This window comes from Varroa jacobsoni, unplaced genomic scaffold (assembly GCF_002532875.2).
Source record: "Varroa jacobsoni isolate VJ856 unplaced genomic scaffold, vjacob_1.0 scaffold_402, whole genome shotgun sequence".
In the NCBI taxonomy this organism is placed as follows: Eukaryota; Metazoa; Arthropoda; class Arachnida; order Mesostigmata; family Varroidae; genus Varroa; species Varroa jacobsoni.
The window spans coordinates 112,647-139,553 of NW_019213304.1; the positions used below are offsets into that span (position 1 = coordinate 112,647).

At 42.9% G+C, this 26,907-nt stretch overlaps 1 protein-coding gene and 1 long non-coding RNA gene across 10 annotated transcripts in view; both read left to right on the forward strand.

Moving 5' to 3' along the window:
• LOC111260123 (uncharacterized) overlaps positions 1 to 13,869 on the forward strand; it is a 17,380-nt gene extending 3,511 nt beyond the window's left edge. Inside the window, exon 2 of the long non-coding RNA XR_002680110.2 lies at positions 13,513 to 13,869. This is a non-coding gene — a long non-coding RNA (uncharacterized LOC111260123). The remainder of the gene's footprint in view (positions 1 to 13,512) is intronic.
• Positions 1 to 26,907, forward strand: part of Glut1 (Glucose transporter 1) — a 171,264-nt gene that overhangs the window by 104,296 nt on the left and 40,061 nt on the right. For 8 of the 9 annotated variants that reach the window (XR_015310895.1, XR_015310898.1, XR_015310897.1 and 5 more), the window contains 2 exons: positions 23,009 to 23,304; positions 24,097 to 24,293. Coding sequence is in view for 2 of the 9 variants with exons in the window: in XM_086968145.1 (XP_086824271.1) it covers positions 23,009 to 23,304; positions 24,097 to 24,293 (493 nt within the window). In the remaining 7 variants the exon portion in view is untranslated. Of the gene's footprint in view, positions 1 to 18,099; positions 18,165 to 23,008; positions 23,305 to 24,096; positions 24,294 to 26,907 lie in introns of those variants that run through there. The other variant, XR_015310901.1, reaches the window with a different exon arrangement.

The window sequence follows — 26,907 nt, forward strand, 5'->3', positions numbered from 1 at the left end:
CATACATACATATACATGTATACATACACACATATACATATACACATACAGACACGCACACGAATACGCGCGCACGTTCACATACAGACACACACACGAGTGCGCGCACACGCACCAAGTGTGAAAACCCTGCTGAGTAGGCGATCTCTGTTTGGCCCCCAGCAAACTCTACCAACAGAAACATGTGACAATGCACGCGACTATCACATGGACCGATCAATCAATCATATTTGACGCTGCTATCATGAACAGTACTGGTAACGTTAGCCTCGTTAATAGTACGAATCAAGCTAAAAGCATTCAGGTTCCATCTACCGCCGGGACGTCGGTCTATCCGTCTCACCGAACTTACATTGATTTTCCGATAGCACCTAGACATTATTTATTGAAGCTGTGTATCTTGCGTTTGAAGAAATAGAAATACATCCAGCAAAACGAACGATCGAAAAACCAAACGCTGTTAATTTTTGTACACGAGTGCAAATGGGTACTGTATATGTCACTTCTCAACGAACAGGAATTGCTGCGACTACTCGTTCGATGGTTCCATTGCGGTAGCTGTAATAGCAGGCAGTAGCAGTTTACATGGACAGGTCAGCGATTCGTATTGCGAGTTATCTGGGACTACGCAAGAAATTCATTGCAGCGTCCATAACGAAAACCCTAAACCTGGGATCAGCTTCACCACCAGGCAGCGGAGAGCTTTTTGAGGAACTTCATTCCGCGCAATTATTAACGCACATAGAGGGAACAGGAAAAGGACTTAAAAAAAAAACTTATAGAAAATGACAGAAAAGCATTGGATGCTAAGAGGATTAGTTTTTACAATTGTGCTCAGAGTCGCCGTTTGGTGGGTTCTTCATTCCCGACTGTCTCCTAACTTTCGGTTGTTTGTATTGGGTTGATTTTGGGCAAAAAGACCAAGTGCGACAAGCCTACCGTTATTGGCTGAATAGATGCCAGCGCTAGAATGACTTAACATAGCGTCCTAAAAATGAACATCTGTTGCGGTAAAAGGTAACGAGATTATAGGAGACAGTTAACGTGATGTTACCTTGACTTAAAGACCGCTTTTCGTTTTTTTTTTAATTCAGAGTCGCCTGTATGAAACAGTCGTCGATCGGTGATCGCGCCTTGACAAAGGGCATAGACAGGCAGGTCAAATGATTGTGGCAGTTGCGTGACGACGGGCGTCATCAAACGGGTGGGGAAATTGCGATAAGTTCATAGAGACGTAGCAAAATGTAGGCGTGTATGCTTCTTTCTCAGCTGGCATTTCTATTTTATCCGCTGCCCACTTTATTTCGCTACATCCACTTGTCCTACTGTTCAATGGTAGCATTTTCAGGAGCCTCTACCTTGTATGTATTCGTACTGAACGACTCCAATTCGAGAGGATTGTAGGAGGTGTATTGATTCTCGTTTGAGCCAATGTTACTCTCTGTCGTTCATTGTTTGTTTATCTCATCTCTTTTTTCATCTAACCCACTCGTGTCTGCAGGAGTAGCAGGGCTAACTCCTCTTGACAACGCGTTCCTTGAGTCCCTAAGCAGCTGCTGTAGTAAACAGACAACGTCAAAAGAACGACGACAAAAACAACAACAGAAATAGCAGAACCCCCCGGACGCTGCTTCGAGGTCCGCATTGATAAACAACATAAATTCAAGCGAATTATCTGCAGGTGCCGCACGTTTAATATAACTATATAGAGATGTAACTGGCGCCTGTGTTCCGTTGCTTCTAATTATAGCTATCCTTTGAGAATGTGTTAGCAGACTACCGTGTAACGTACCACATATTGCAATCGACCACAGATGTTACCTTTAGATCTTTTTCTAGATATCTAGCATTCAGCAGAAAGCCTCGCTACACTCTATTCCTTCTACGACGCTGCCAATGTTGTTGCCGATGTTTGTGCCTAGTCGAGACAACTGCCCAGTAACTTCTCCCATTTTTCTATCCTCTGGCTCGATCGTTAAGTCTAATATGAGAGGGTGGTAGTCGCTCACCAGCTGAAGTAAGCAGAATGTTCAATATGTATGTGATGACATTGGATGCGCCAAGGGGTTTACAAATTTTAAATAGAAAAGGGGACGACAAGGGAGAAGGAGAGAGAAATTACAGCAGCATGGTCAATATCCGTCCTTGAAACGGAGTTATGATAGTGGAGATATGTTTAATCAGGCTGTCAGCGTAGGTAATACTGAATAACTGTGGAGCAGCAGCGTAAGTGTGTAGCAACGATGGTGTTGCAGATAAGCGAAGTACTAGATTGCCGGTTAGTACACACGCTTGTAGAAACAGTGTAATGTGTTTTTTTTTATTATTCTACTTCGACACGATGCACATAACGTTGTCAGCACTCCATGTCCGATGTAGGTAGCTACAGATATCACGAAGCCTATGACCAAACCTGTAGAAGCTTCATTAATGTTCTCGAGGTTGTTTCGACGATCGAAGTCACATCGGAAAATTCAAGGTTTTACGGTTGCGCTTTTTCCTTGGCCTTTCATCCCTTCCCTCTGTAGCTTGTTTAACCTAGCCTGCCTTTCTTTTTTTCTATAGATATCTGAATCTCCTATACAGAATTAGTAGCCGACAACAGTGACGGTGGAAACGAAAAAGCCTCCGCCCAACTCTGGCAAATTAAGTCGGAATAAAAACAACGGCAACAACGAGAGACTGAGATATTTGTGGCTAGCAGTCAATTTCTGCAAACTAGTAATTCCAGCAAAACAGGAAATGGATGGAAAGGTCAAGACGAAACTTCGCGCCCTGATGTACATTATCAACGGCGAAAACCCTACGTGATAATTGAAGGTCTACAGGTTTTGAGCCTCAAGCCGAGGCTTCGTGCTGTCTCCTCGAGGAGCGAAAGGAAAAGAACATGACTTCTAATTAGGCGCTTTCTACAGTAGTCAGGAGTCGTTCCAGCTGGAACAGCAGCAACCACAATGGCGGAGTAACCAAACTTATCCATGAAGCTTAACTTTGAGTTGATTGTTTCGTTAGCTTGCCCGGGTGATTCGGCTTTTGTGTTGCCGGCTTATGCTACAAACAAAAATAGGACACTATATGGTACGAGTGGATCAGCAGACAACACTATCTTAACTGACGAGATTCGTCGTCCTTTTTCCCCATTAATAATCTAACGCAAATATATTTACAATCTATTTATAATCCTTCTATGATACTACTGTTGTCTTGCATCTATACAGGAAGATAGTGATATCAATGCAGGGTATTCGTGAGGATAATGCAATAACGTGACATCTCCACCAATCTCGAAATCCCCATAAATTTTTGAGATCACGATCAGGGTGGTTGAAGGTTCGATACCATCGAACGCTTAGTGCCTATTTGCAGGCCAGCTTGACGCAGTTGGACAGGCACTATGAGAATTTGCCTATGCATGTCACCATAAACGATTCACATTCTCTAGCTCGTCACCTTCCACCCAGACGTAAAAAGCGCCCCCATGAGCCGTTTGGGTTTGACGATTTACCACAAGCAGCATCCAAGTAATGGCACTTACAGCCACCTACCTGCCTATCTGTTCCATGCACAATCATATATGCATACCTTTATATACCGACGGGGTTTGTGAGGCATTGTCTTCATCATCATCACAATCAGATGCGCTTTTTTTCCCTCTAAATTGTTTATTTGTACTGCGGAGCAGCAGTGTCATTTTTATTACACTTCGCCCTCAGTTTTCTTGCTTTCTAGGTTTTTTACCGAGACCCAAAAAAAAACGAAAAAAGGTCGACTGGCCGCCGGTTTACCTATTGTCCTTTAGTATCATTAAGTCCCAGTGCCTACAATGACCGTGATGGGAACGATGCTGGACACTTTTATTGTTCTTAGTGTGTTAGGCAATGGCTAAACGTACTGCAGGTCGATAAGCGTAATCTATTCTATTGTGCGAAGTAAATTGACCGTCGCGATAGTTACGAAGGTTAATTAGGATGTTGAAGATATTACAGTAGATACGTCCCGCAAAGAGGACGTATTGAAGGAGCGTTTCTCAGAGAATATTGCCGAATACTAAGAAACATACTCGAGCGTTTAATAATCTCAATGTATAGAACATGGAGAATTTACCGTTGCTATTAGCAAGACCACTATAAGGTTAATGAATTTGTTGGCTAAAAGAACCGCATTGAAAAAGCATGGAAAATTTAATAAAGATAACGAAAAAAAAAACTCGAATATGTATTTCTTATATGTTAGATTAGAATTGGACTTTAGAAAGCGCCTTAACAATATCGTACCTTTTATTGCTCATTACACGATTGCTTGATTTCTAAAAGCTCCACAAAAGCGCTCTGTGTAAATCAGAGAACAGCAGATTAATTTGTCTGTTGAACAGCATAGTCTGACGAGGCGGCCTCAATCTTCGTATGGTAACTCAGGATATCTCACGCTATTTGTGACCTCGTCAAAGGTAGACAAAGGTGGAGAGCTGTAAAGAGAATGTCGTGGTTCCTCTTTGGTGGCGAAAAGGCAACAGCTTATTACGACGTGGCGAACACCTGAAGCTCCGAAGGCAACATAGACTCTCTACTAGTGACCGCCGTTCGATTCGACCCGTTTTAGAAAAGGTTCTGCGTCCTTGGAAAGTTACGTCAATCAATCAAACGGCAACGAGTTAACAAGCAGCAATAAATCGTCTACAGGAATTAGTCATAAATGCGTTCGGCTTATAGGCAATAAGTGGCGCCTAATTGAGCTCGAGGCCTTGAATTTACCGAAATGGAATTGGCAAGGACAAAGCATCTGTTAGCTATCATTTCACTTAACGAGGTTGCCTGGCGAAATGTGATAAACAAACGTATCCGTAGGAACACGCGCGAAATAGATCACGTCTTGGCCTTAGAAGAACATTGTATTTGACTTTTTTTTTCTTTGTAACTCAACTTGTTCACACCAACCTTGATTCAATATAGTTTTTTTTCTTGATGATGGAAGAAATGTCTGTTCTTGCCAAATTTTTATTGATAAAAAAATTACTATTGATACATAGTAATTTTTACTACCATATCTGATATTATTACAGCAAGAAAATGAGAGAAACGAGAGAAGTACGACGGGCGAAAGCGCATATCAGGCTTGAATCTACTTTTCTAATCTCTTGGTTATGTCTTATTTCATATGATCTATGTGATTATATCATCCCCTCGAAATATCTTTAGATTATTTATTGTAGCAAGCAAACAGACACATGTATACACGCAGACTTTAACAGTGTACATTTATCTGTCTATGGCCTATGTATAAGCAGCTTTTTTACACAAAGCCTTTATATGAAGGTGAAATGCTGTACATGATTTTGCCATGGCTTTCGACAACGGGAATCACCCATTGCGATACGCAAACACCGAATCGAACGATTCGGTTCGTGTCGCTTAAAACAACTGCGGTTATCAAAAACAATCACCCCCATCAAAAAGTTCATTTAATGTTTCTCTACAATAAACTAAATAATGACTATAAAAACTTTTTTCGTTTTATGTTGTAGGCTGTTTCCAAAAGTAAATTAACTATTGTTTCGCCTCTTTCTTGCCATCTTGCATGTGAAGTGAAACACTGGCTGTTTGCAATGGATTTTACTTTTTTTTGACAGAAAGGCCTTCAAAGGACAACCAAAAGAACTCTGACAAACCACAAGCACCAAACATCCATTGCCTCACCACCAAAACGTCCTTCATTTTCCTTTCTTGGCCCATGTAACACCCTATTCCAATCCCTTTACTTGGACGCGATTCAATACCAGTCGTGTCTCTGTTCTTTGCGCCTCGGTTCGTCCATTGCTGCTATTGACGTTGTAAGCTTTCAACAAACGTTGAGTCTCTACCACATCTTTTTGGGTATCTCGATGGATGGGTGCGTTTTTTTCGACCAAATTTTACTTCTCACAGGCGAATGCCTGTGTGAAAGGGCCAAAGAGAATTCTAAGCCTGAACCTGTCCGCTTCGGTCTTCTTTTTGCGTCCGAATGCCGAAGGCCTTTCCGTCTTTCATTGATGGCAGGCTTATTGGTCCTTCTTTCGTCCTGAGCTGGACGTTTGCCACCGGCGTTGATCCAAGTCTTGCGTCAACCTAGGTTATCCCAATGTGAGCGGAAAGTCTGTGCACTGCGTCCAAATGGCGTTCATTTCGTGGATGTCGATAACGAGGAGTTCATTCGTTGCGCGTTTCAAGTCATCGACTTTCTCTGTCTACATGAGTCAGGAGGTAGGAGGTGGTCCAGGTATTGCTCGAGTAAGCAGGCCTCCCAATTTTTCCAATGCTTGATTCTCCTATTGCTCCATTTTCCTTTTCCCCACCTTCAATAGTATTTTTTTTATTGCGTTCGCAGTTACCTGAGGGTTTTCTGACTGACCCACGCCCTGATCAAGCCACTTCTATTTTCTCATTTCGCTATCCACCACCCCGTAACATTGATGACCAGTCAACAAGCACTGGGCAGAACTGAGAAGTTGAAAGGCTGAACGGACTTGACGAGAGTTCGGTACTCAACGACGGAGATAAAAAGAAGCGAGAAAGCTACAGGACCAGTTGACCGATCAACAAAGGAAAACAGAATATCGGCCCTAGTCATTGAAATGACCATTTGGCGGCGCCTTGTTGATCTTGTGTTACAAGGAGCAAAAGAGTGCAAGGCTGCGCGCCTGTTTGGGATGGATTCCAAATCTGTGCTGTTTGTGGCGCTTGCGCCACCGATCGAAGACGAAAGCCTCTTACTGAACGTTTTCAACCGGCCACCGTCGCCTCTGCGGAACAGGATGTACGGGATAACCCACAAGAGCAGACAAGGATAAGCGTTCCCCATCTTAGCCCATTTCAGTGACAAGAAAGACTACTATCGAACATCAATTATGTTCAATAAAAACCATGCAGAGCAAAGTGTTTCTGCTAACGTAAAGCATATGGCAGAACCGAGCTGCATATACCGGCGCCAGTGATGCAGATCAATTAGGCTGAGGCAAAAGCCGTCAAACGATAAGACTATAGTTCCAATATAATCCAGGGAATAGTCGGTGGCTTTTTTCGAACTGAATTGGAGCTGTTTAAGCTAATACTATAATTGTTACAAAATAGAGTTGCGTCGTTTTTAGCAGTATTTAGAAAAGTCATGAAATCCAGTTAAAGATACCGAGTATACATGTGGGCGCTATAGTTTTATTTAAACTATGGCGCGCGCACGTTTTCTTTTACAAAGTCTTGCTTGTTTTCCTATCATGGCATCGCAAGATAACAGCGGCCAACATAATTGCTTTATGGGCTGACCTGAGCTCAATGTTAAAGTGCCTCCTTGACAAAAAGTGTTTAGTTGTAATAAATAACATCATAAAGAAAAAAGAAAAAATATATATATATATATATATATATATGTCATGTTATTTACAGATAGCGTGCGGGGTAGAATTATTGATTGACTAAGCAAAACATTAGAAACTCCTTTCTTCAAAAAGGTAGCGAAACAAAGGTAGAGAGAGAATACCGGTTTTACAACCCCTATTTTTGCGCCTATACCATTGTACGAAGCAAGTTGCAAAGTAAGCAATTTTATAATGGCCTTGGGTTGTTTAGTTGTTCCTCCTCTATAAATCGTGATTTTTCGACGTTTCATAAAGTTCCTTTATACAAGTTCTATTGTATCCAAATATATCTAATTTCATAGTACCTTTTTCCGAAATGGAAGAACCGTCTGAAATCAGTTTTACCATACAAATAATGGACCATATGGAATACGTTGTTCGTATATTTCTGATAAGCTGCTTTAAATTATTTTTCTTAAGGCAGCTTAGAAATAGGCCATACAACAACAGTCATATACGCCAATAAAAACTCGACGATAATATATAATAATAATAATAATAATTAAAAATAATAATAATAATCATAATAATAAATAAAAACGATAATAATAACGACAGCTAGGCGTAAACAGTCAACAAAGACTACACTAGCATTAAATATCCAGTGTGGCAATACCTACATTTCACTGCACTATTGTCACATCTAATTGAAAGCCGTCACTGGGTACAAATCAACATATATATTAATGGAATGCCAAGGGAAAACAAAAAAATTCACTGATTTTTCTATAACACATTCGTTTGATTTCCATGAAGATGTATTAAATATTTTCGCAAAGCATGGCTTGTTGTCCCGACAAAATTGTATTGAGTACTCTTACAGGTTGTAGAAGGAAATATTCTACTATGAGGCGGAATCGAATCTACCAATTTTCCAAGCACCTGGAAAGACGTGCGTCATGATTTTTCTTGGGTCCTGTCTTATAACATGATGTGCCTATACGCGCAGCAGACAACATTGAAGCGTTGACAACGTTGAAAACATACTCGTATTGGCAACTGGGTTGGCGATTCCAGACAAGGCAACATAGGTTTTTCTTTATTTTGTCGAATAATGATAATCGTCTGCCAGTCTACAGTTTTACTACTTTGTAGGAACACTTCGCACAAAAGAAGCTCTCATCAGTCAGAGATAATCAAATTTCTGTAACAAGTGTAGATAGATACAACTAGGATCCACGATATGTAACGAAAAGTTCTCACCGATTGCGCATGTATATCTTTTCCACGTTCAGAGAGACGCCCGGAAGGTGGTTGATTCTAGAAAGTCGAAACGATTGACCTGGACAAAAACTGCTTCCTCCGCTATTCAATAATGAACTCGCTTCCGAGTACCAGAGGGGATCCACTATAACCGTAAACTCAGTTTTTCCTACAGATTTGTTACTTCCTTAGTTTTTTGCTCCCCGTTGGTTTCCTAGATTCGTTCTATAATTTTTAATGGGTTGCAACTTCCAGGGTATCTGTTATCATATTACCTCTGTTCCATGGTTGCCTTTGTCCTCTTCCCAGGTATGCTCCGGCAAGTGACAGTGGGTAATTTGACTGATTTGTAGCGCTCCAATAGCTGCGGCAGCCGAACGAAGGCGACCCCAAAAATAGGTAACAATCTTCTATAGCTGACTGCAAGGATTAGCCTGTGGAAAAACACCCAGGACCAAGAAAGAGGTGTATTTTAACAAAAACATATGGTTAACTATAAGAAGGAAGTCGAAATTTCACTTTTTTTATACGCCGAATAGTGCTCTTAAATCACGGCTAGGTACCGGAATAGTGCGTTCTACGCAATTGCGGGCCTCTTGAATTCATCGTTGGAACGACCCAATACGGGTCTGGCTAACAACAATTTAGATATAAACGAAACCATACAATAGTGCAGCGGGCAGAACAGGATTCTTGCCTTAGTGAGACCACTATAGATATCCAATAGATAAGTGCTAAGAAAAGAAGCTGTTGTTACTTCAGCGAAGGTAATTTTCTACGCAATATGTGATTATTGGAAGCTGACCATGACTGCATAAAGAAACTTATAGCAAGGCAATATACCTTTGTAATATATAATAACTACTCAGGTTAGGTCCTCTGTTTGCAAGGTTCCCTCTTCTGGGAACCTACTCGATGCCTGTAACATTCCACAAGGACTCTTAAACTGAGCGGATCTTGTATGTTGTCCCTTCAGCTACCAAGTTAAAGTGAGAATGAATCAGTATTGAAGAATATGACCGCTGGGCGAGACGTGTACGAACTGTTGTTATAGCTGTTACCAAAGGAGATTTTGAAAATGACTACTGACTCATTATTACTTCAGTGGTGATATTCAGTTTGCGGTTATATTCATTACGTACAACGCACGGTATACACATATTAACTTGCATGAAACTATAAAGGTATCACTATATGGTAATAAAATTAATTAATCGGCGACAGTTGTCTCCAGAACTTGGTTTACATTTTTATTATCCAGCCGTTGTGAAGCTATATAGAGGTGAAGAATATGACAGGAAATCAGTATACTGTATATACCAAGAGAAACATAGAAATGGGTTCGGTTGCGGCCAGTTTATGACTTGTGACTGGGTCACGTATCAAAAGAGCGCTCATCGTCGAATTCCTCACTGCCACTGTTAACTGCAGCAAGGAATTTCGGATTGCTCAAACGTAGAAAGCCCACCAATATGTAGACCAAATTTTGTCTATCCCGAAATGGCCAAATCTAATCATATGGTACTAGTATTGGCCATCCCTCCTAGTCTTCTTATATTCCCTGCTCACTTCAGCACCCATCCATTCACCCTCTCTATATCTCTACCAGCCGTTTTATTAGGTTCTTCCTCATTGTGTTCAACTAGCGTCCGCCACCCACCTGTATCTCCTTCAGCCTTGTCAGGCAGCAAACGCATACCGAAAAGACCAGCTCAGTCATCTGCCTTGGGAGCGCGAACGTTTGTGCTGTTGTTGTTGTTGATGTTGTTAAAGGCGTCTTTCCTCCTACTCAGAAGACGTTTCCTGAAGCCCAACGGTATTCCCTTACCTTACCTCGTCCATCGTCTCTTTGCGCTCCGTCTATCTTCTGTTGCACTCTTTTGCCCACCAATTCCAAAGCCAGAACCAGCCGCCTATTCGGCTTGGTCGAACGGTTGTGGCGCTCAGCAACAATCGCCTACCGGCCACTTAGTTCAGCTTCAATGTCCCCGAACCCAATTGTACATTCAGTGTACCTCCATACGTCAATCCTTGTAGCCTTGAAAACCCTACTGCATCCACAGGTGAGCGCTTAGTTCTCTTTAGGCAACCGGTTCTCCACCGGTCCTCCTCAAACCTTCACCCGTTACTACCTATTGTTCTTGTTTCGATCGGACGAAAAAAGCACCAGCGCTAGATGAACGAGATCTTGCTTCTGGCAGGTTATTTTCTTTACATCAGTACTTTTGGAGAGCACAAGACAGCGCCAGAGTTTTCAGAAGGGAGAGTTACGTTACAAGGCGACGTATAATAGAAAGATACGTGGAAAATTGCCTGTTGCTGAATGATACTATGGACCACAAACTTAAGGTTCCTGCACGCTCTGGATTATGTTCGAGGCAAGGCAAGTGAACTACTGCGCGGCCGAGTAGGATAGGTTAACGGCTGGAGGAAACGGCGTAGATGCTCCGTGTTGCGTCAGGAAACCGCGACGAGTAGGACACGCGTGTAAGCATTGGGTTCTCGTAGGCTTACCGCTATATATCCACTATATATATTATTTTTATACCAGTTGGAGAAGCAGACAGCATAGAAAAAGAAAGGGCGATGAGAGACGAGAAAGGAGCGAGCAGTCGCTTTTATTTCTTCCGCATCTTCTACTTTGGAACTAGCGCCACCTCTATATAAATTACCTTTGTCACTCAACCTTCTTCCGCCACCCCAGTATATGTCTACCTTTCACCGTGGTAATGGCGCTGTGCACCGTTCACGTGGCTGCCTTTAGCCGATTAGATTGTCAAGTAACTTCTTTCTCTGTCCGCCCTAAGGGTAAACAGATAGCAAACCTAATGTATTGTTCTAAAGTAAATTGCTGTTTCGTAATCCTTCAACGATTAAGGTGACTTAGTTTACGGCTATCTCTTACTAGTAAGGCAATAGTCAGCTGCCTAGCAAAATATATGCGAACAATTCTAAATGCCTAATCACCTTGTGATCATTCCAAAAATGGGAAACTCTTATTCTGCCCATTCCTTATATACATCAAGCAGTTACTACGAGGCTGCAAGGCCAACGTCGAGGAAGAGAATCGACAATAACTTCTATATGGGGTGTCAGGATTTAGTTAGGGTCTCAAAGGGCTTCGAGAGTTCAGGGCAAGCTTATAAAGGACTCATTAGCTTTTTCAAGTTTTTTAGTTTTTTTTAATTTAAAGGATACGGTCTATATTAAATATATGTATTGTATTTGCAGAAGAAAAGGAAAAAAAAAAAGGTGAAATTACAAGAAATATTAGCTCCCATCAAAACCGTCAAACATAGGCATATCTCCGATATAGCTAATAGATTTCCTGAAACTGTATTGGTATTCTGCTACTTTTGTTTTGATATTATTTATGCTGGACTATTGCGTAGAAGGACACGATTATGGCAAGGTTGCTCTACAGTATAACTGAAACGGCAAGAAACAGTGACAAATAACCAACGTCCAACTATTATCTTGCGGCTCTTTCGAATGATTTGCATAAATAAACATAGAGAAAAATTATGGTTTTTAACAGCGATTGACGCGGATATATTAGGCCGTTACAAGCTAATGCGGCGAACTTTGAAACTGAATAACTTTTGAACGAACTTGGTTAAAATGACGATCTTTCATTATACGTCAGAGGCATTTGCCTTTACTTTTTATATGTTTGTTCCAGTGCTATCACGGCTTCTGGACAGCTCTATACGTATCTATTCGCGTTCTTATACGTAATTCTTTTACCATTGGCTGTTCGAAGTAAATCTACAGTGGAATATAGTCGCTCATGAGTTACCCTATTTAAGCCATGGAAAGCCCTATAATCACACGGACTTATCGGGGTGTTATGCGGATTGAAGTAAATGTTGGACATTTATTTGCTCAATCCAGGAAATAGTTGAAGTATGGTTGTAAGGTCCGGCCATGTCATGAAGTAACTAGACTACCTGCATTTGATTGCCGTACGAACAAGTCATAAACTCCTCAAGCAACTTAAGATAGCAAACTGTATCTCTTGTTGTATTTTCTATATATATTTTATTATAGCATCCAATAGTGGTAGTTGCCCGTGACGTTCGTAACCCTACGACCGAACCTACCACCGATTCGATTTTTTTTTCCAGAACGATGTAATCCTCTCGCTTAGTAGCTATCCTACTAGCGCTAGAGATCGAACCATGCCTCATCTACAGTCATCCATGTGCTCCAGGAAAACTTTTGGTGATTCCACTTTTGATTGATTGCTGATTGATGATTTGAAGTTCCACGAATTGCGCCACACGCCTCTCTAACTGACGTAAAGTCAACTCACAATGGCCTTATTTGCCATAGTTTTTGCATTTTCAGTAATTAAATTGCGACTCTGTAACACGTTTGATATGAAACACCAGCTTGGACCGACAGAGCGCCTAGATTCCAAGTTCCCCTTTCGCTGAAAGCCTTTCCGATTGCGGCAACGCTTTGCTATTCTTCGTGTCTCGACATGTGGTCACTACTCGAATTTCTGTTTTTGAGACGCTTGCGTCATTTGCCTAATTTCATTCACAACCATCTTTGTCTAATTTTTTCACCGATTTCTGGTGAACTTCCGCAGCGCTGCCATCTTCGAAAAACAGCAAAGCGGCCGCTAGGAGCTGATTTCCAAGCCAATCTATTTTTCTTAAAGTAAAATCAACCGGTCTTCATTGGCAACGTTCCAGCAAACGGTAGTATTTCCTAGGGAAATTTCGTTTGATAGCGGCACGTAGTTTGCAAGTTATTCATTTTCAAAGTCTGCCGGGTTCACATGTAATAGCCTCATATACAGAATATACATTTGCACGTTAGATGTCGATAAAGCAGTATCATTAAAGCAGGACAGTGACCGGTTAACAAAAAGCGTTAGCTGTGAAGTCATTCGTACGCGTTGTTATGGCTTTCAGATCTCCATTCGTTCCGAAACACTCAAGTCCGCGAAACTTAACGTAGGAGTTACTGTAAGCTTCTGTATAACTTTGACAAGACGTCTCTCGGCGCTCGAAAGCTAAACGTGAAGGCGGGTCAAAAAGGATTCAAACACGACACATTGAATTCTGAGTCAAACTTCAACCAGCGTCGTTTCAGTAGATGAAGAAGGCAGAAGCATTCCCACGACACAGAACGAGAACAGGGAAAACTACGCTTCTGAGACTTCTCAACATTGAGCACCTATCGGGTTATGTGCAGTGAGCTGCATTTATAGAAATAATATCAAAAAACAATAATTTTATCAAATAAAAGGACTATTATACGCCATTGCATACATGTGAAATTCTCTTTCTGGTTGCAAAAAGAATATAAACTGTTTTAGAAAATGCCCCTAAACTCAGCTATAGGCTGTGTATTTTTCAACATAAACAATCAGTATCATATCAATACAAATAGACAAATTTAAATTACCCCCAAAAAGTACAATATGCAATAGATCCTGCAACGGATAGCACGCCCTAGTAAAAATTCCATACATGAGTACACTGTGTGTCAGATGAATGAAATTTGTTTGTTTCTATAATAATCTGATAGCCTGGCGTGAAATCCGTCCATCCAACATGGTGAACCCCACTCAATATGGCGGTATTTGCCAGCTATTTGCATTAGTCTGTTTTCGATGTTCGCGGTTGAAATCGACTTCTGTGTATCCGTTCGCTTAAGCTGTACATGCATTCGACTCATCTCTATATGATATATGTATATACATCCACACAGATATGTGTATCCTATCCTTTCGTCTCTCTCTTGCTCTCTATATATGTGCCTTCTCCTGGGATAAGTGTATGGTACGTGTGTATAAATATGATGACCGACTCCGATACCGTCTGATAGGCATAGCACAAGTGGTAAGTTATGCGTGGGTGAGCTATGGGTGTCTTCTTGTCTCTGAGTCGGTAATCGTCGTTGTGTTCCGACGATGAATGCATCCTCGGCCTTTAGCTTGGTCAAACGCATCGTGAGCCGTCCATAGTACTTGATAGCGGTCATCGCTGTGTATGACTGTCAGACTATGATAATAAAGGTCAAGCAGACGACATCGACGTTGACGATAGTAGCACCAACGGTTTGAGTCGACTAGGAAACGCATTAGGCGGCAAAACAAAATAACCTGCCATCTGCACTTTGTACAGCAGGCGCTCGCTTGTAAAGTTCCCTTAGATTTACTTGTGCGCTGTGTGGTGAAGCGCAGAACGCTCCGTAACAGCACTCCGTTCGACGTGCCAGCGCAAGCGTCGCCACGTTGATTGACAAGCAAGTCGATAACTCAAGCTAGTCAGTAGGATACTAGCAGGCGTTGGCAAAACCTTGTATCGGAACTAACCGAGCATAGAGTTCCTGGCACGAGGCGTGCTACTGACACTAAAAAGATAGGATCTTTGGAAACGTAAGAAGTAACAGGCAGCAAAACAATGGAAAAAAGTATACACGGATCGACACAACATCGGCACCGATCATTGTCAACAAACGGATAACGTTTTGAAAAAAGCGATTTTGTGGAAAAAAAACTCTGCACGACTGAACGCAATTTAACAAGCGGAAGTTATTGGGTGGGGCTTTCTGAAAGGCGCGCATATGAGAGAGGGAGCTACGTGTCCTATATTCATTCCGGACCGATCCAAACGAGCATTGCCTAGAATTCAAAGGAGATTCTATATGGGGTTCAGACAGTTCTGTGAGCACCCGAACGCTGTTTGCGGTTTATAGACAGCGAAATCGACCAGGCCTACCGCTGTTCCCATGGAAAGAGCGTCTGCTAGCAGACAGATGCCCCGTCGTAAATTAAATGTTCAAAGACTCGAGGAGGCCAGCATCGCTACGGCGACTGGGGTAAGCAAGCATTAAAGTAGCTTGAAACGACAGAATAGCTTGGAGCAGACGGCCAGCAGACGGATAGAAAAGGAGGCGATGGATTTGCGTTTGAATAGAGTCAATTTCCTTATGGAAAGCCGCGGTCCTTTGCCTGCGACCCGCGCGACCCTTAGATAGCATAGTAGCCGGAGGCCAGCTATCGTATTCATCGGTATAGCACGTTCATATTCACTACTCTCGATACGCTGTAGGTCGATCGTCAGGTCAGCACGCAGACCTACGCTATTTAGCACACGGATGTTTTAGCGTAAAGCAATATGAGATTACAGGACGCATTTATGAATGGCCGAAATTAAGGTACAATTGACGTATGGTGATTGATTTTGACGTGTGATTTACGTCTAATGCGTGTGTAGGTATGTTGGCAGTGAAAAATCGTATTTGAATTTTGTCTCCACGACAGATATGAGAAGGAACTTCGCCATTGGTTTGCTTTGCCCTGCAACTAGCGCGCAAAGAAGAATGAGATCTATTCAAACATATGATCCCACATGATATTTCATTGTGCAACAAATGCTGCTAATTCTAGAAAATTTGCAGTATCCTACACGCTAATCTTTCCCTTTTAATCTAGCAACTAGGCGTTTTGTCATCTTCGGTAATGCTTGATCGTAGTAACAACGCGAGCGAGTGAATCAATCATAGTAGCAACGGTAGTAGTTAATATCAGCATCTATACCCCTCCTAGATTTATCGACCAATTTTATATGGCTGCGATTAGAACAAGAAAGAGGAAACGGCCTGATGCTGCCGATATCGTAAATGGCGGAAGAGAAAAGTGGTTTTTCTCTGTTTTCAGCCCAACCCAGAGATAAACAAATGAATAATCTCTCTGAATCAAATTGTCTGCCACACACTGTACCTACAGAAAACAAACGACATAAAATGATACATACCTGGACATATAAATCGACAGATACGAATTGGTAAAACCAGTTATTACAATTGAATTTAGTACGATAATAACGGGCGTATCATAACTATTGATGCAAATCTCGATGTAGAACTAGTAGTAAGTGGTACGTATAGACGCTAGTAGATACAACCTTTTCTATATAGGCCCTGGTTCGGCGCCACGTCGAGTGTCTTTAATGCCGTTATGCCCGTGTCGCTACTGCATCGTCTGCAAGGTCGAAAGAGAGTATACTAAGATCTACTCGCAACTGTAGATTTTGCCCACTACCAGCACCCCTGTACGTGAAAGAAGCCTTCAGTATTTCAACGCTCAATGGCAGAAACGTCCACCGAATACTTTTGAGCTCTGCCGATACCAGATCTGTAGATCGGGGGGCGAAGATGAACGGATTGCCGACGGGGGCATTCGCCGGTGGCTTTGAAGGATCGAGACGAAACGGCTAGTCAAATATTCAGCATTCGCAAGCAGTTCGGCGGTAGTAGTAGCGCCATCACAAACGCCAAATGCATAAGCAAACGTATGGATAAGTTTACTTGAATCTGCATATAGCATATGTATATGCTGTAGCATCAACGGAAGTTATGGAAGTAGAGGAGCCACAGGACCTTCTGGAACACTGAAACAGCGTACGATTGGCTGATCCGATCGGGAAAAAAAACTGCAAGCTTACGATAGGATTTGATGATCCGATGAAGGTAATGGTGCTCGAATTGCGCAACGCGGCAGGTGCGCTAGCAACAACTAATACGACGGGATGCAAGAAACGATTAAGCATGAAAGGCAGTCGTTCGACTATCGTACCTGTGCTGTTTATCTTTTGCCAGTGTTTATGTCGAATTCATTTACGACATGCGTTGGTATTTATGTATATAAGGACAGCGTGTCCTATGGCGTATGCGCTTTCTGCCGCGGTTCCATTATTTTTTGAAAACTAAAGAGCTTCGCTAGTGTAAGGTAGACAATACTGAACGAAAGCAAGCTATATGCAGTGTCTGCCAGTCGTTGGAAATTGGTTAAATCGTAGCTGACGTTTCCGATACAATCTCCTGATCCCGTGTCGTCTGATAGCAAACAAGGCCACGGTTGTACCATTTGTGGTCGGCAAAGCATGTGACGCGTCGTGTTACTTTAGTAGAATTCTATTCTTAGCAGATCTCTTTACAAAGGACAGCAGTCAAAGAGTTTGCTCCCTCCAGTAAAACCGAAATGAGAGTTTGCTCTCATTGAATGAAAGTGGGAGCGAGTTCCGACTCATTAGACACCAAACAGATGGCTATCATAAACACTGATTGAAATTCAGCAAAGGAACACAATGGTCAGCCCGTTGCGTCGCGCACTTTCTTCGTTACAATGACGTTAGGTCTAAGGTTTGACTTAGTTTCAGATACATCGATACATCTGTGTGCGATTTCAAGTTCGCGGTACTGATACCATTACCGTAAATGATCGCTGTTTCATCTCTGTGGATCGTAGATTTTTCAACCTCAATTCCTGACAGGAAAGAAGTCAAGAAAATAAGACTATCCGCAAGCAGAGTGCGGGGTCAGTGCACACGGTGCCTGACTGACTCGAGTTAGCGACTCGAGCTTTGTTAGACGCGAGGATAATACTCCTGATATCTGTTGCTTTGATGGTGCTACTATTGGTCAGTTGTTAGTATTTTGTAATTAGTAAAGCGATAATAAATAAAGCGGAGAACCGGCGTAAAGCGTCGTTGCACCCGGCCGTGCGTGCACCGCCCTCATCGTACGGAAATACAAGTGATTTGCAGTAAACTCAGTTAGTGCCGTTCCGTTAAATTCCGCTCCTGCATAGGTTCAAAGCAAATATCGTAGTCTGTGTTCACAGTTTGCAGCTGGTCGATGACCAAATCTCATTATGGCGCTGTTCCATCTGCCCTGTTATGTCCTTCCGTTACGACGCGGCCTTTTCCCCGTAACAATTCTACCCCCCAAAACGTCAAGACGAACATAAAGTCACCGGCCACTTTCGCGAAATCTGTTGGATGCTTTAGACATGACTTCTCTTCTTTGAAGTGACTAGTGAAGGAAAAAAAGAAAAATGCGAAAGCGGTGAGCTCTAGCCCTAGTAAGCTGGTCGCTTAACGAATAGCAGTTGTTTCTTTGTCAGTCGTTTCAGCCATATGGCACCCTCTGCAGTTGACAAGGCAATAGCAACCGGTGTTACTGCTGCGGTTGCTATTGAATGCAAAGGCTGGAAAGTCTAACGTCATCGACAACCAGCTCATAGGTGTGATGGCGTTCAAAAAAGGACGGTCCGCGTAGCCGCCGTTGTTAAGTCGCTAAGTACCGTCGAACTTTTTTGCGCCTGTTAGCATTCGCAGTAGTCGATTTTCGTGGCTATCTTTCCGAGTTCAGCTTTTCAGTAGAAGCCAAGACAGATAGCCCTTAGTGGATGCATTTGTGTCGGCTGACCAAGGAGGGTGTCATGAAGGCTGGGAAAGTGGTAAAGTTACGAGAAAACTGTAAGCTCAGCGATTACGATTAAGGCTGACGTAAATTTTAGCCCAGTTAAAGGAGAGCGGTGTGATATTATCGTCTGACTATTACCATTAAAGAAACTGACTATAACTGTTTCTATTTTGCAGTTTTCGAAAAAAGAGACTAATAGTAACTAGTACTAGCAAGTGAATTTTACCTGTACCTATAAGGCCCATAGGTCGTCTTCACTCGCCCCCCTTTGTCTTCAGTATTCCTCTAAATTGCAGGCCTGTCTGCCTGTTCGCATACTGTGAACTCTCTGTAGATGGTATATTGGCCTTATCTTCCGCGCAATAGTGAAACCAAGGATAACTGCGACGACAACTTGTTGCTCTCCGTTACCACTGCAAGCGTTGTACTCGCCCATCATTTCGATGAAAAAGAAAAACTGCGGTAGTATATTGTAACTGCAGTACCTCTGAGTCACGTAATCATTGTCGTCAAGCGATGGAGAAGGACGCGGGAGCTAAGGAATTGCCAGTGAGACAACAGTGTTCCCGTAGAAATGTGAAGCAAATCCGGTAGTTTTACGTTCGTTTCGGTTTGCATCCGATGATTGCCGTGGCCGTTAGGGCGCCTACCAACCTCTAGCCTCATGCCTGTCTAGCGTTTTGTCACGGAATCATTCAATTTGTCGGAGAATACTAGCTGCATCCTCTACTTTTTGTTGTTCGAAAACTGCGTCGTCTGAAGAAAAGAACAGGGAGGAGGGGAGGAAGAAGAAAACGAATTTATTATTTAAATCACGCTGATTGCAATCAGTACATTTCCCGCGTGCTCTGCGCCCCTTGGGGCCCCCGCCTATATCAGGAGCCAAAGTCAGCTAAAGCCGGCAGCGGTTACAGTCTCTTACCGACTTCGAAACCACCCCCAATCCACAAATCGAGGGACTAGAAAGACCCAACCGACTGAGGGATGGAACTGAAAATGGGAAACGCACGCTAGAGCAAGCGAAAGAAACTACTCGTAGTGGTAGTAGTTAAAGCAAAGGTTGACTGGGTGAAAACAACGTGGCTGCTTAAGTGTGCTGGAAGTTTCACTAAGCCAGTAAATGTGGGATAGGATGCGAGAAGCCCAAAGTGAAATAAAGTGGGACTGCTTTTGTTGGGTTATTGCTGGTGGCTGAAACGCGATGGCAGTCAAGGCAGTGGCGACATAGCCAGAGGCGACGCCGGGAGCTGCCTTCTCTTCATTGCTTCCTTTTGCTGCTTGTCTAGCTAGACCTTTCCGTTTACAGCGTAGAAGACGCCCCTTTTAGCCTAACCTCGTCTGCGGAGTAGCTCGACTCCGACTTACGGAAGTCTGAAGTATAATCTAAACTCTCGTCTTCAGTTAGGAGTGGGCCTAGTACTAGCAGCGAGAGACCAAAAATGGAACCAAAGGAAAAGCTAACCAAGGCTGCGTTGAATTCCGCTCCAGACGCGCTGCTTCCTAACTAGTAGGGACTGCGGCCGCCAGCAATTCCCAATCTTGAGAAGTCGAACAGGCTAAACAGCCAATTCGTTTGCTTCAATAATTCGAACGTCCGTAGAAGGCGAACAGAAAAAAGCTGTTGTTAGCATTTCCAGTTCCTTTCAGTGGCAATTGACTTCTTTCTTGCTTGCAGCGAGCGATAAGAAAGAACACGATAGAAAGTAAGTAAAGCTATGTCTCACCAAGTGGCAGAGGTCTACAGTGAGATCAGCAGCGGCTAACGTACAGGAGCGAATAATAAGCAGCACAAGATGAATGGATAGCGCGCGGACGAATTGCTTCGAAACCTCTGTATTCAGCTTGTACTTCTCACGAACGGACCCGTAGCGTTCGGCGGCACCGCGTTGATACTGCGTCTGCCAGCTTGCCTCAACTAGATCTGCCTTTAACCGGGTTTCCGCCTCCTCCTCCTCCTCGAAAACACTCATGTGTGCTCCTTCCTCTCCATCAGAAGTCGTCCTGCTTTTCTCGGTTCTCTTAGTTTCCGTGTGTTGTTTTGGGTATTTCTTTTTTCTGCTTCTTCTTCGAAAATCTTCCGGGATAAAGTTGGTTCCGTCTGAATAACAAACAGAACTGACACATCGATATTAGGTAATAGGGTAACCGACTTCTCAACGTAGCAGGCTGGTCGAAGTCGTGCCGGCAGATGCTGAACACGATTTTACTATCTGTGTTAGGCTTCACGACCATCACCCGACCTAGTCGAAGGCAACACCAGCAGTGCCCAGAAAGAATCCTGACGACCAGTTACATTATAAAATACATAGACAGAGAAACAGAAAGTTCAAAATAGAAAAGGACTGCTAGAAAGAGTTTTTCTTTTGACTTATAATAAACCTTGTTTCGATCAAACCTTGATCCGGTCTATTCGGTCAGCCACTTTCTTGCTGGTCTTTTACGATACTTCTTATTTAGTCTGCCCCGTTTGCCCTGGCAGCACTACTGCACTGTCTTCCATTTGAGCGGGCTGCCTACACGTCTAGTGGTCGCTTTATCGATGGGACCTTGAAGAGACCCACACGGTGCCGGATGTTTGCGTAGGAGACAATACGTATTGACAACTATATTCGCCTAGGGACATGGTTCGCCTCGTTCCAAGAGTTCAACATAGAGTTCCGCCAGTCGCTGAGTTGACAGACTGGTCTGAATGAGTGAGCGCTAGCGTTCACTCACCACCCGCCGAAAGCAGTCCCAAGATTAAACGTATTTCGCAACAGACGAGGGGCTGGAAGTAAACTAGCGAGACACAGAGAGAGCGCGTGCAATATCGAGAAAACCTTAGCGAGCATGATTAACGGCTAGAAGGCCTAACAAGAAGCCTAGGTCTGTTAGTACTCCATTTGATGAAGAAGTGCAAGTTGGTACAGTGCAGCAGGACTTCAATCTCGATTTTAGAAACACTACAACGTTACCACCGCTACAGCCCCGCGACACGAAACTTTCCCTACAACCGGCGTGAGAGTGCAGACCTCGCATCTCGCGTTCCGCCTGTTGCAGAAAGGGAATTACCGTAGATGCATGCTAAATTCCCCTTTCCATCCCTGGCCTTCAGTTACCCCTACTTTCTAAACCGAGAAAAAAAATGCAAGAGCTGTAGAAGAAGTTTTCGGTTAATTAGTAAGCACCACTCTGTTAGGAACGGCTTAGGGCCGGAAGCGGGGAATTAACTCGCCTCTCCGCTGTTGGTAACACTAGTACTATTATAAGTAGCTTCAGGCAGCAGGAAGCCCCATCGCGTTGCCTGTCAACGCATGAGCTTGTCGTCCGCATCTCTATCCTTCTGACAAGCGGACAACTAAAAAGAACTCGAAACGAGTTCGGGGGGGGGGGGAGCTTCGCATACAAAACAAAAACCCAAGTCAGCCTATATACCAAGCGGATATAGGTGGAATTTGATTAAGCTCTATGAATTACTCATAACCTCAATCTTCCAATGAAGCTCGTATTATTTTTCATATTATCAATCTCTCGTTCAGCAAAAGTGTGCTGAGTATTTCTCAATCTTTGTCTTATATTATACGTTTGTTCTTGCTAAAGCTGCTGCTTATTAGCTGCAGTTTTAGCAAGAACCCTCTGTTTCTCGCATCTATCCACCGCTGTATCTAGTGAATAGGCTTTTTATTAGTAACATGCTCGTAATTTCTGTAAAGTGAGGAGTACAAAAGTAAGCATAGAAGCTCTGACTGGAATAAACTAGGAGGAATAAAATTATGGTAGGATTACCACGAGAGCGAGATAGGTTAAAAAAGGGGCTCGCGGCCCAATATCTCTATATAGTCTTATACAATACAGCAAAGCAAGGAACCAGCTGAGATTATACATTGTTCAATGTCCAACTAGACAGGGTTTTCGAGCATCGCGCGTATGTTATGTGATAATGACCCAAAAAAAAAACTAAATTTTATGCAGAAATCATATCTTTCTAGACAATTGACCGTAAATGGGTACGTCTATATGCAGCACGCATAAAAATAACACGTCTCCTTGGTTGTAACAGGTCGTTGGTGTTTTATGCATTATGAAAAAGTTAAGGCTAATTCCTCACCGTAACCTAGCAACGAGTAGGTACTGTATGCGCATTGCACACAAATATTCATTTGTATGCATCTCCACCTTCTATTCCTTTCCGTGTCGTCTTTCCCAATTTAGGAAGGGCGGTATGCTGGCTAATAACGCACTCGGCATCGCGGGGGGCCTGTTAATGGGCTTAGCAAAGCCTTGCTCTTCGTTCGAGTTGCTCATCCTCGGTCGCCTCGTGATCGGTTTCAACTGTGGACTCAATACGGCCCTCGTGCCAATGTACCTGCTGGAGATAAGTCCGTTGCCCCTACGCGGCGGACTCGGGACTGTTAGTCAGGTGGGAGTCACTGTAGGCATGTTGCTGTCACAGATACTCGGCCTGCCTGTCATTCTAGGCACGAAGGACGGATGGCCCTATCTATTAGGTGAGTAGTGAGGAGCCAATAAAAGTAGTAGTAATAGGTTAAGCTAGAAGGAAAAAGCACAAGGCAAGAAAGACTTGCATAGGACAAAAAACTATTATAGTTAAGGATAAAACGCATCCATGGTACACGTCAAATGGTGAAGGCGTGAAGCGGTGCCGTGACATCATAGGCAGCTGCGTGTGTAACATAATCTAGTGAAGGTGGATTAGAGCGATCTAGGCTGAGAATCTCGGAGGGTCTGTTAGGTCGGCTCCTGCAAAACTGCAAAGCGTAGCAGTCTTCATCTATTTCCACGTATTTGTCTTCAGTCGTTACGAGTTATTAGCTAATTTATTTAGACAGCCCACTGTCCCATCGTTCGCAATCCGTTTTGCAACACTGGAACCTTTTCCCTGTATGCTTTTTCTACTCGAGTGTGTATAACGTCCCTTGCAGGCCTCTGTCCCCTGCCAGAGTATTTCCAACTGTCATTGTCCGACTACCTGTCCACTGCACTATCTATTGGGGTGAAAGAATGCTAGGCGGGTTAGCTGAAACCAATTGAACACATATACATTTATACAAGGTGAAGTAGAAGCCTGTTGAGGGTTTGCAAGTGTCACACCAAGAATTCACACAAAAGTTCTCATGCTACACCTCGTTAGGTAGCAGCAGATTAGCAAACGATTGCAATAAAAAGCCAACTTATTTATAGACGACTCTCCAAATATGAGGTGACCCTTGCCCGACTAGATATGTATATATATCCAGCTACTACCTAATAATATAATAATTATAACTGTATTCTGCCAGCAATTGCCGTTGTACCGGCAGTACTGCAATTGGCATTATTACCGTTGTGTCCCGAGAGTCCACGGTTTCTCTTATTCACGCGCAACCAGGAACGAGCTGCCCGAGAGGCATTAGAAAAGTTGCGTTGCACTCCGCTTATCGAAGAGGATATAGAAGAGATGCGCGCTGAAGACATACAGGAGCATCGCGAAACACACGTAAGTTTCCAACCTTTTAGGCTGTTTCACCTTTTTTTCTTAACAGTTTCTATAAACTCTATGTAGGCCAGATGTTTATTCGAAGAAATACGGGGAAGCTTAAAACGCAGACTTGCAGTAATGAAAAATCTAAAGAAAAGGTAAACTTTTTATTAGGGTAAAAAAATTGCTATAATACATGCTACTGAAATCAAACAATTTTGCTGACTTTAGCAAATATTTTACCTCTACATAAGTCTATTTTGCTTGCTCCCATTGTATATAAATTATTCTAGTCTAGAAGGCGCTATTGTGCTTTATATAGATGTCAAATTTTACTGTTGTAGTTGCTTAGAAATTGCAACTCTATCAAAAGCCATCCAGCATGAGGTAGGATCTCAGCCTTCCAAATGCTAGCAGGGCAATCATGATTTAAAGGTTCAAAAAGTGGAATAAGCGAATCATATATTTGAGTCAAGGCACGAAAACTAGCCAACCTCAAGCATAATTTTCATTTTAATATCACCTTACTCTATCCAATGGTATCATCGATATTAAGACAAAACTTGAGTAACGATCTTCTGAGCTGCGACCTCTCATTTTCAATGTTGTGAACATTTTCGATGGGCCGATAACGGCTGGCGCCCACCATTTAAAGTTATCCAGGACTGCCCAAAGCTGGACCTTTCGTTTCAGGCCCTTTCAGATCCGCAGAACTGAACCTCCTATTTCAGACCTGTTACGGCCGTTAAAAATGATTCGTTTTAGGCTATGGCAGCAAAGTGCGTAAAATGAACAATACCAGTTGTGTCGGCCAGTGCGTACCACAGAGTTAGACGGCAATTGCATAGTTACGACAGACGTAACAGAGGGCAACGAGATCACCGGCTCTATAAATTATCAGTTATGAAGCTCCAGCTCTTGACGAGGGCCGCGGCGTAGGCGTTTTGCAGCAGACGCAATCACATCGGCCTTCAGCCTTCAAGCTCTTTTCGGGTTTTGGTCATAGTGTGGGGCGTAGACATAGCAGGGCATAGTTGAGGACACGAACAATAACCAAGCTGAGATTAGGTCAGCGAGCTAAATGCCTTGCGTGCGCGGAACAAACTTGAGTACGGGATTCACGTACATTATGCGCATATAGTTACAAGAAAAAGGTCGTTTAAGGAAGATGACAACAAGAACGTAGTGCTTATGCAAGATATAGAAGATCTCAAAGCGATAGTCCTTTTCAGGGGCGAAGGATTGGCTCGTGAGCCACTACTACTACCACCATTAACGAAAGGAGCGAGAGCCTGTAAAGCGACGAGAATGAAAGATAGAAAAAGAAAGCTTGAGGTTAGGAATATCAGCAGCACCCAAATGTTTTTGAGAAATACAGTCCATAGAGTTAGCGATGCAGTAAACGGTACTATTACCGTAATATACAGATAGTTGCGGGAAGCAGGAGTTCGTGTGACGAGGCTAAGCCGACCGTGGAGTAAAAAAGAGGGGGAACGGCATGAAAATTGATTTATGAAAATCTTCAAAGGAGGCACGCCTCGCGATTCATGAATTTTAGGTCCGAAACCATAGTTAGAAGTTGTTTCGTCAGACGACATTGTCTGATATTGTGCTGTTAGCAGCCTCACATAGTAGTCACAATTTGTGGCGAAAAGTCGTAGTCACGGAAATAACCATACGGCAAAGGTAAGGTCGTGACCGGTGCTGCTCGCTATTGTCAATTGGCGGAAGAACTTTTTTTTTTTTTTGAAGGAACTTCACATTTGTATGGCTTTATTATCAACAACGAAGCTCTATATTCGACGGTGATTAAACCATGCCCATCCCGGACTGTTGTCCCCGACTGCTCGTGCAGTAGTAACGTGTTTGCCCATTAAATTAGTGACGTTTAGCAGATAAAGGTTTAGGCTTAAAAACGAACCTGAACAGACTTTGTCTCGTGCTGGAGGAAACCAGTTGTCTGAAGTAACCCTTAACCGAAACAGTAGTGCGGGACGTTTTTCATTGCAAACTCTTAATCACGCGTACTGTTAGATGGTAGCCGCTTCAATTGGTGCGACTGTCGTGGTAAACATTTTACAAACAGCTGTAAGTTGCAATTAGAGATTAATCAGCTAGATGCTATTGTATGCAATGAAAGTACACACTTCTGCAGAGCGACTCACAGATTTTCATTTTTGGAGTTTTTATTTTGATTTATTTCATTATTGATTTTCCACATTGTCGGAGACTCATTCGATAGTTTCGTAACACCCAAAAATGTATCTGTCATTTTCCACTTCTAGTTCCAGACCCAGCATTCAATTATCATTCGATTTCTTCAATTCAAGGGAAAGATTATTATGGAGACGCTTTAGACGACCCGTTCATAGGCAGGTGCTACTGCAGTAGCATAACGTATATTTTATCGTGAGAGCAAGAAGTCTTTAACATGTAACCCTTGCTATGCTCAGAATCTCTTAGAAAATATACCTAGATGTTAAGCCTAATCTAGGGCTGCAGTATTCTTTTTCACCTAGCAGAAATCATCACGCCAACTGGCGTTGACCCACGTGCCAGATCTACTTCAACCTGCTACCCTTTCCCTGATGGTCATAGCTCTCTTCAACGGTGGTTCACAGTTGTTCAATAC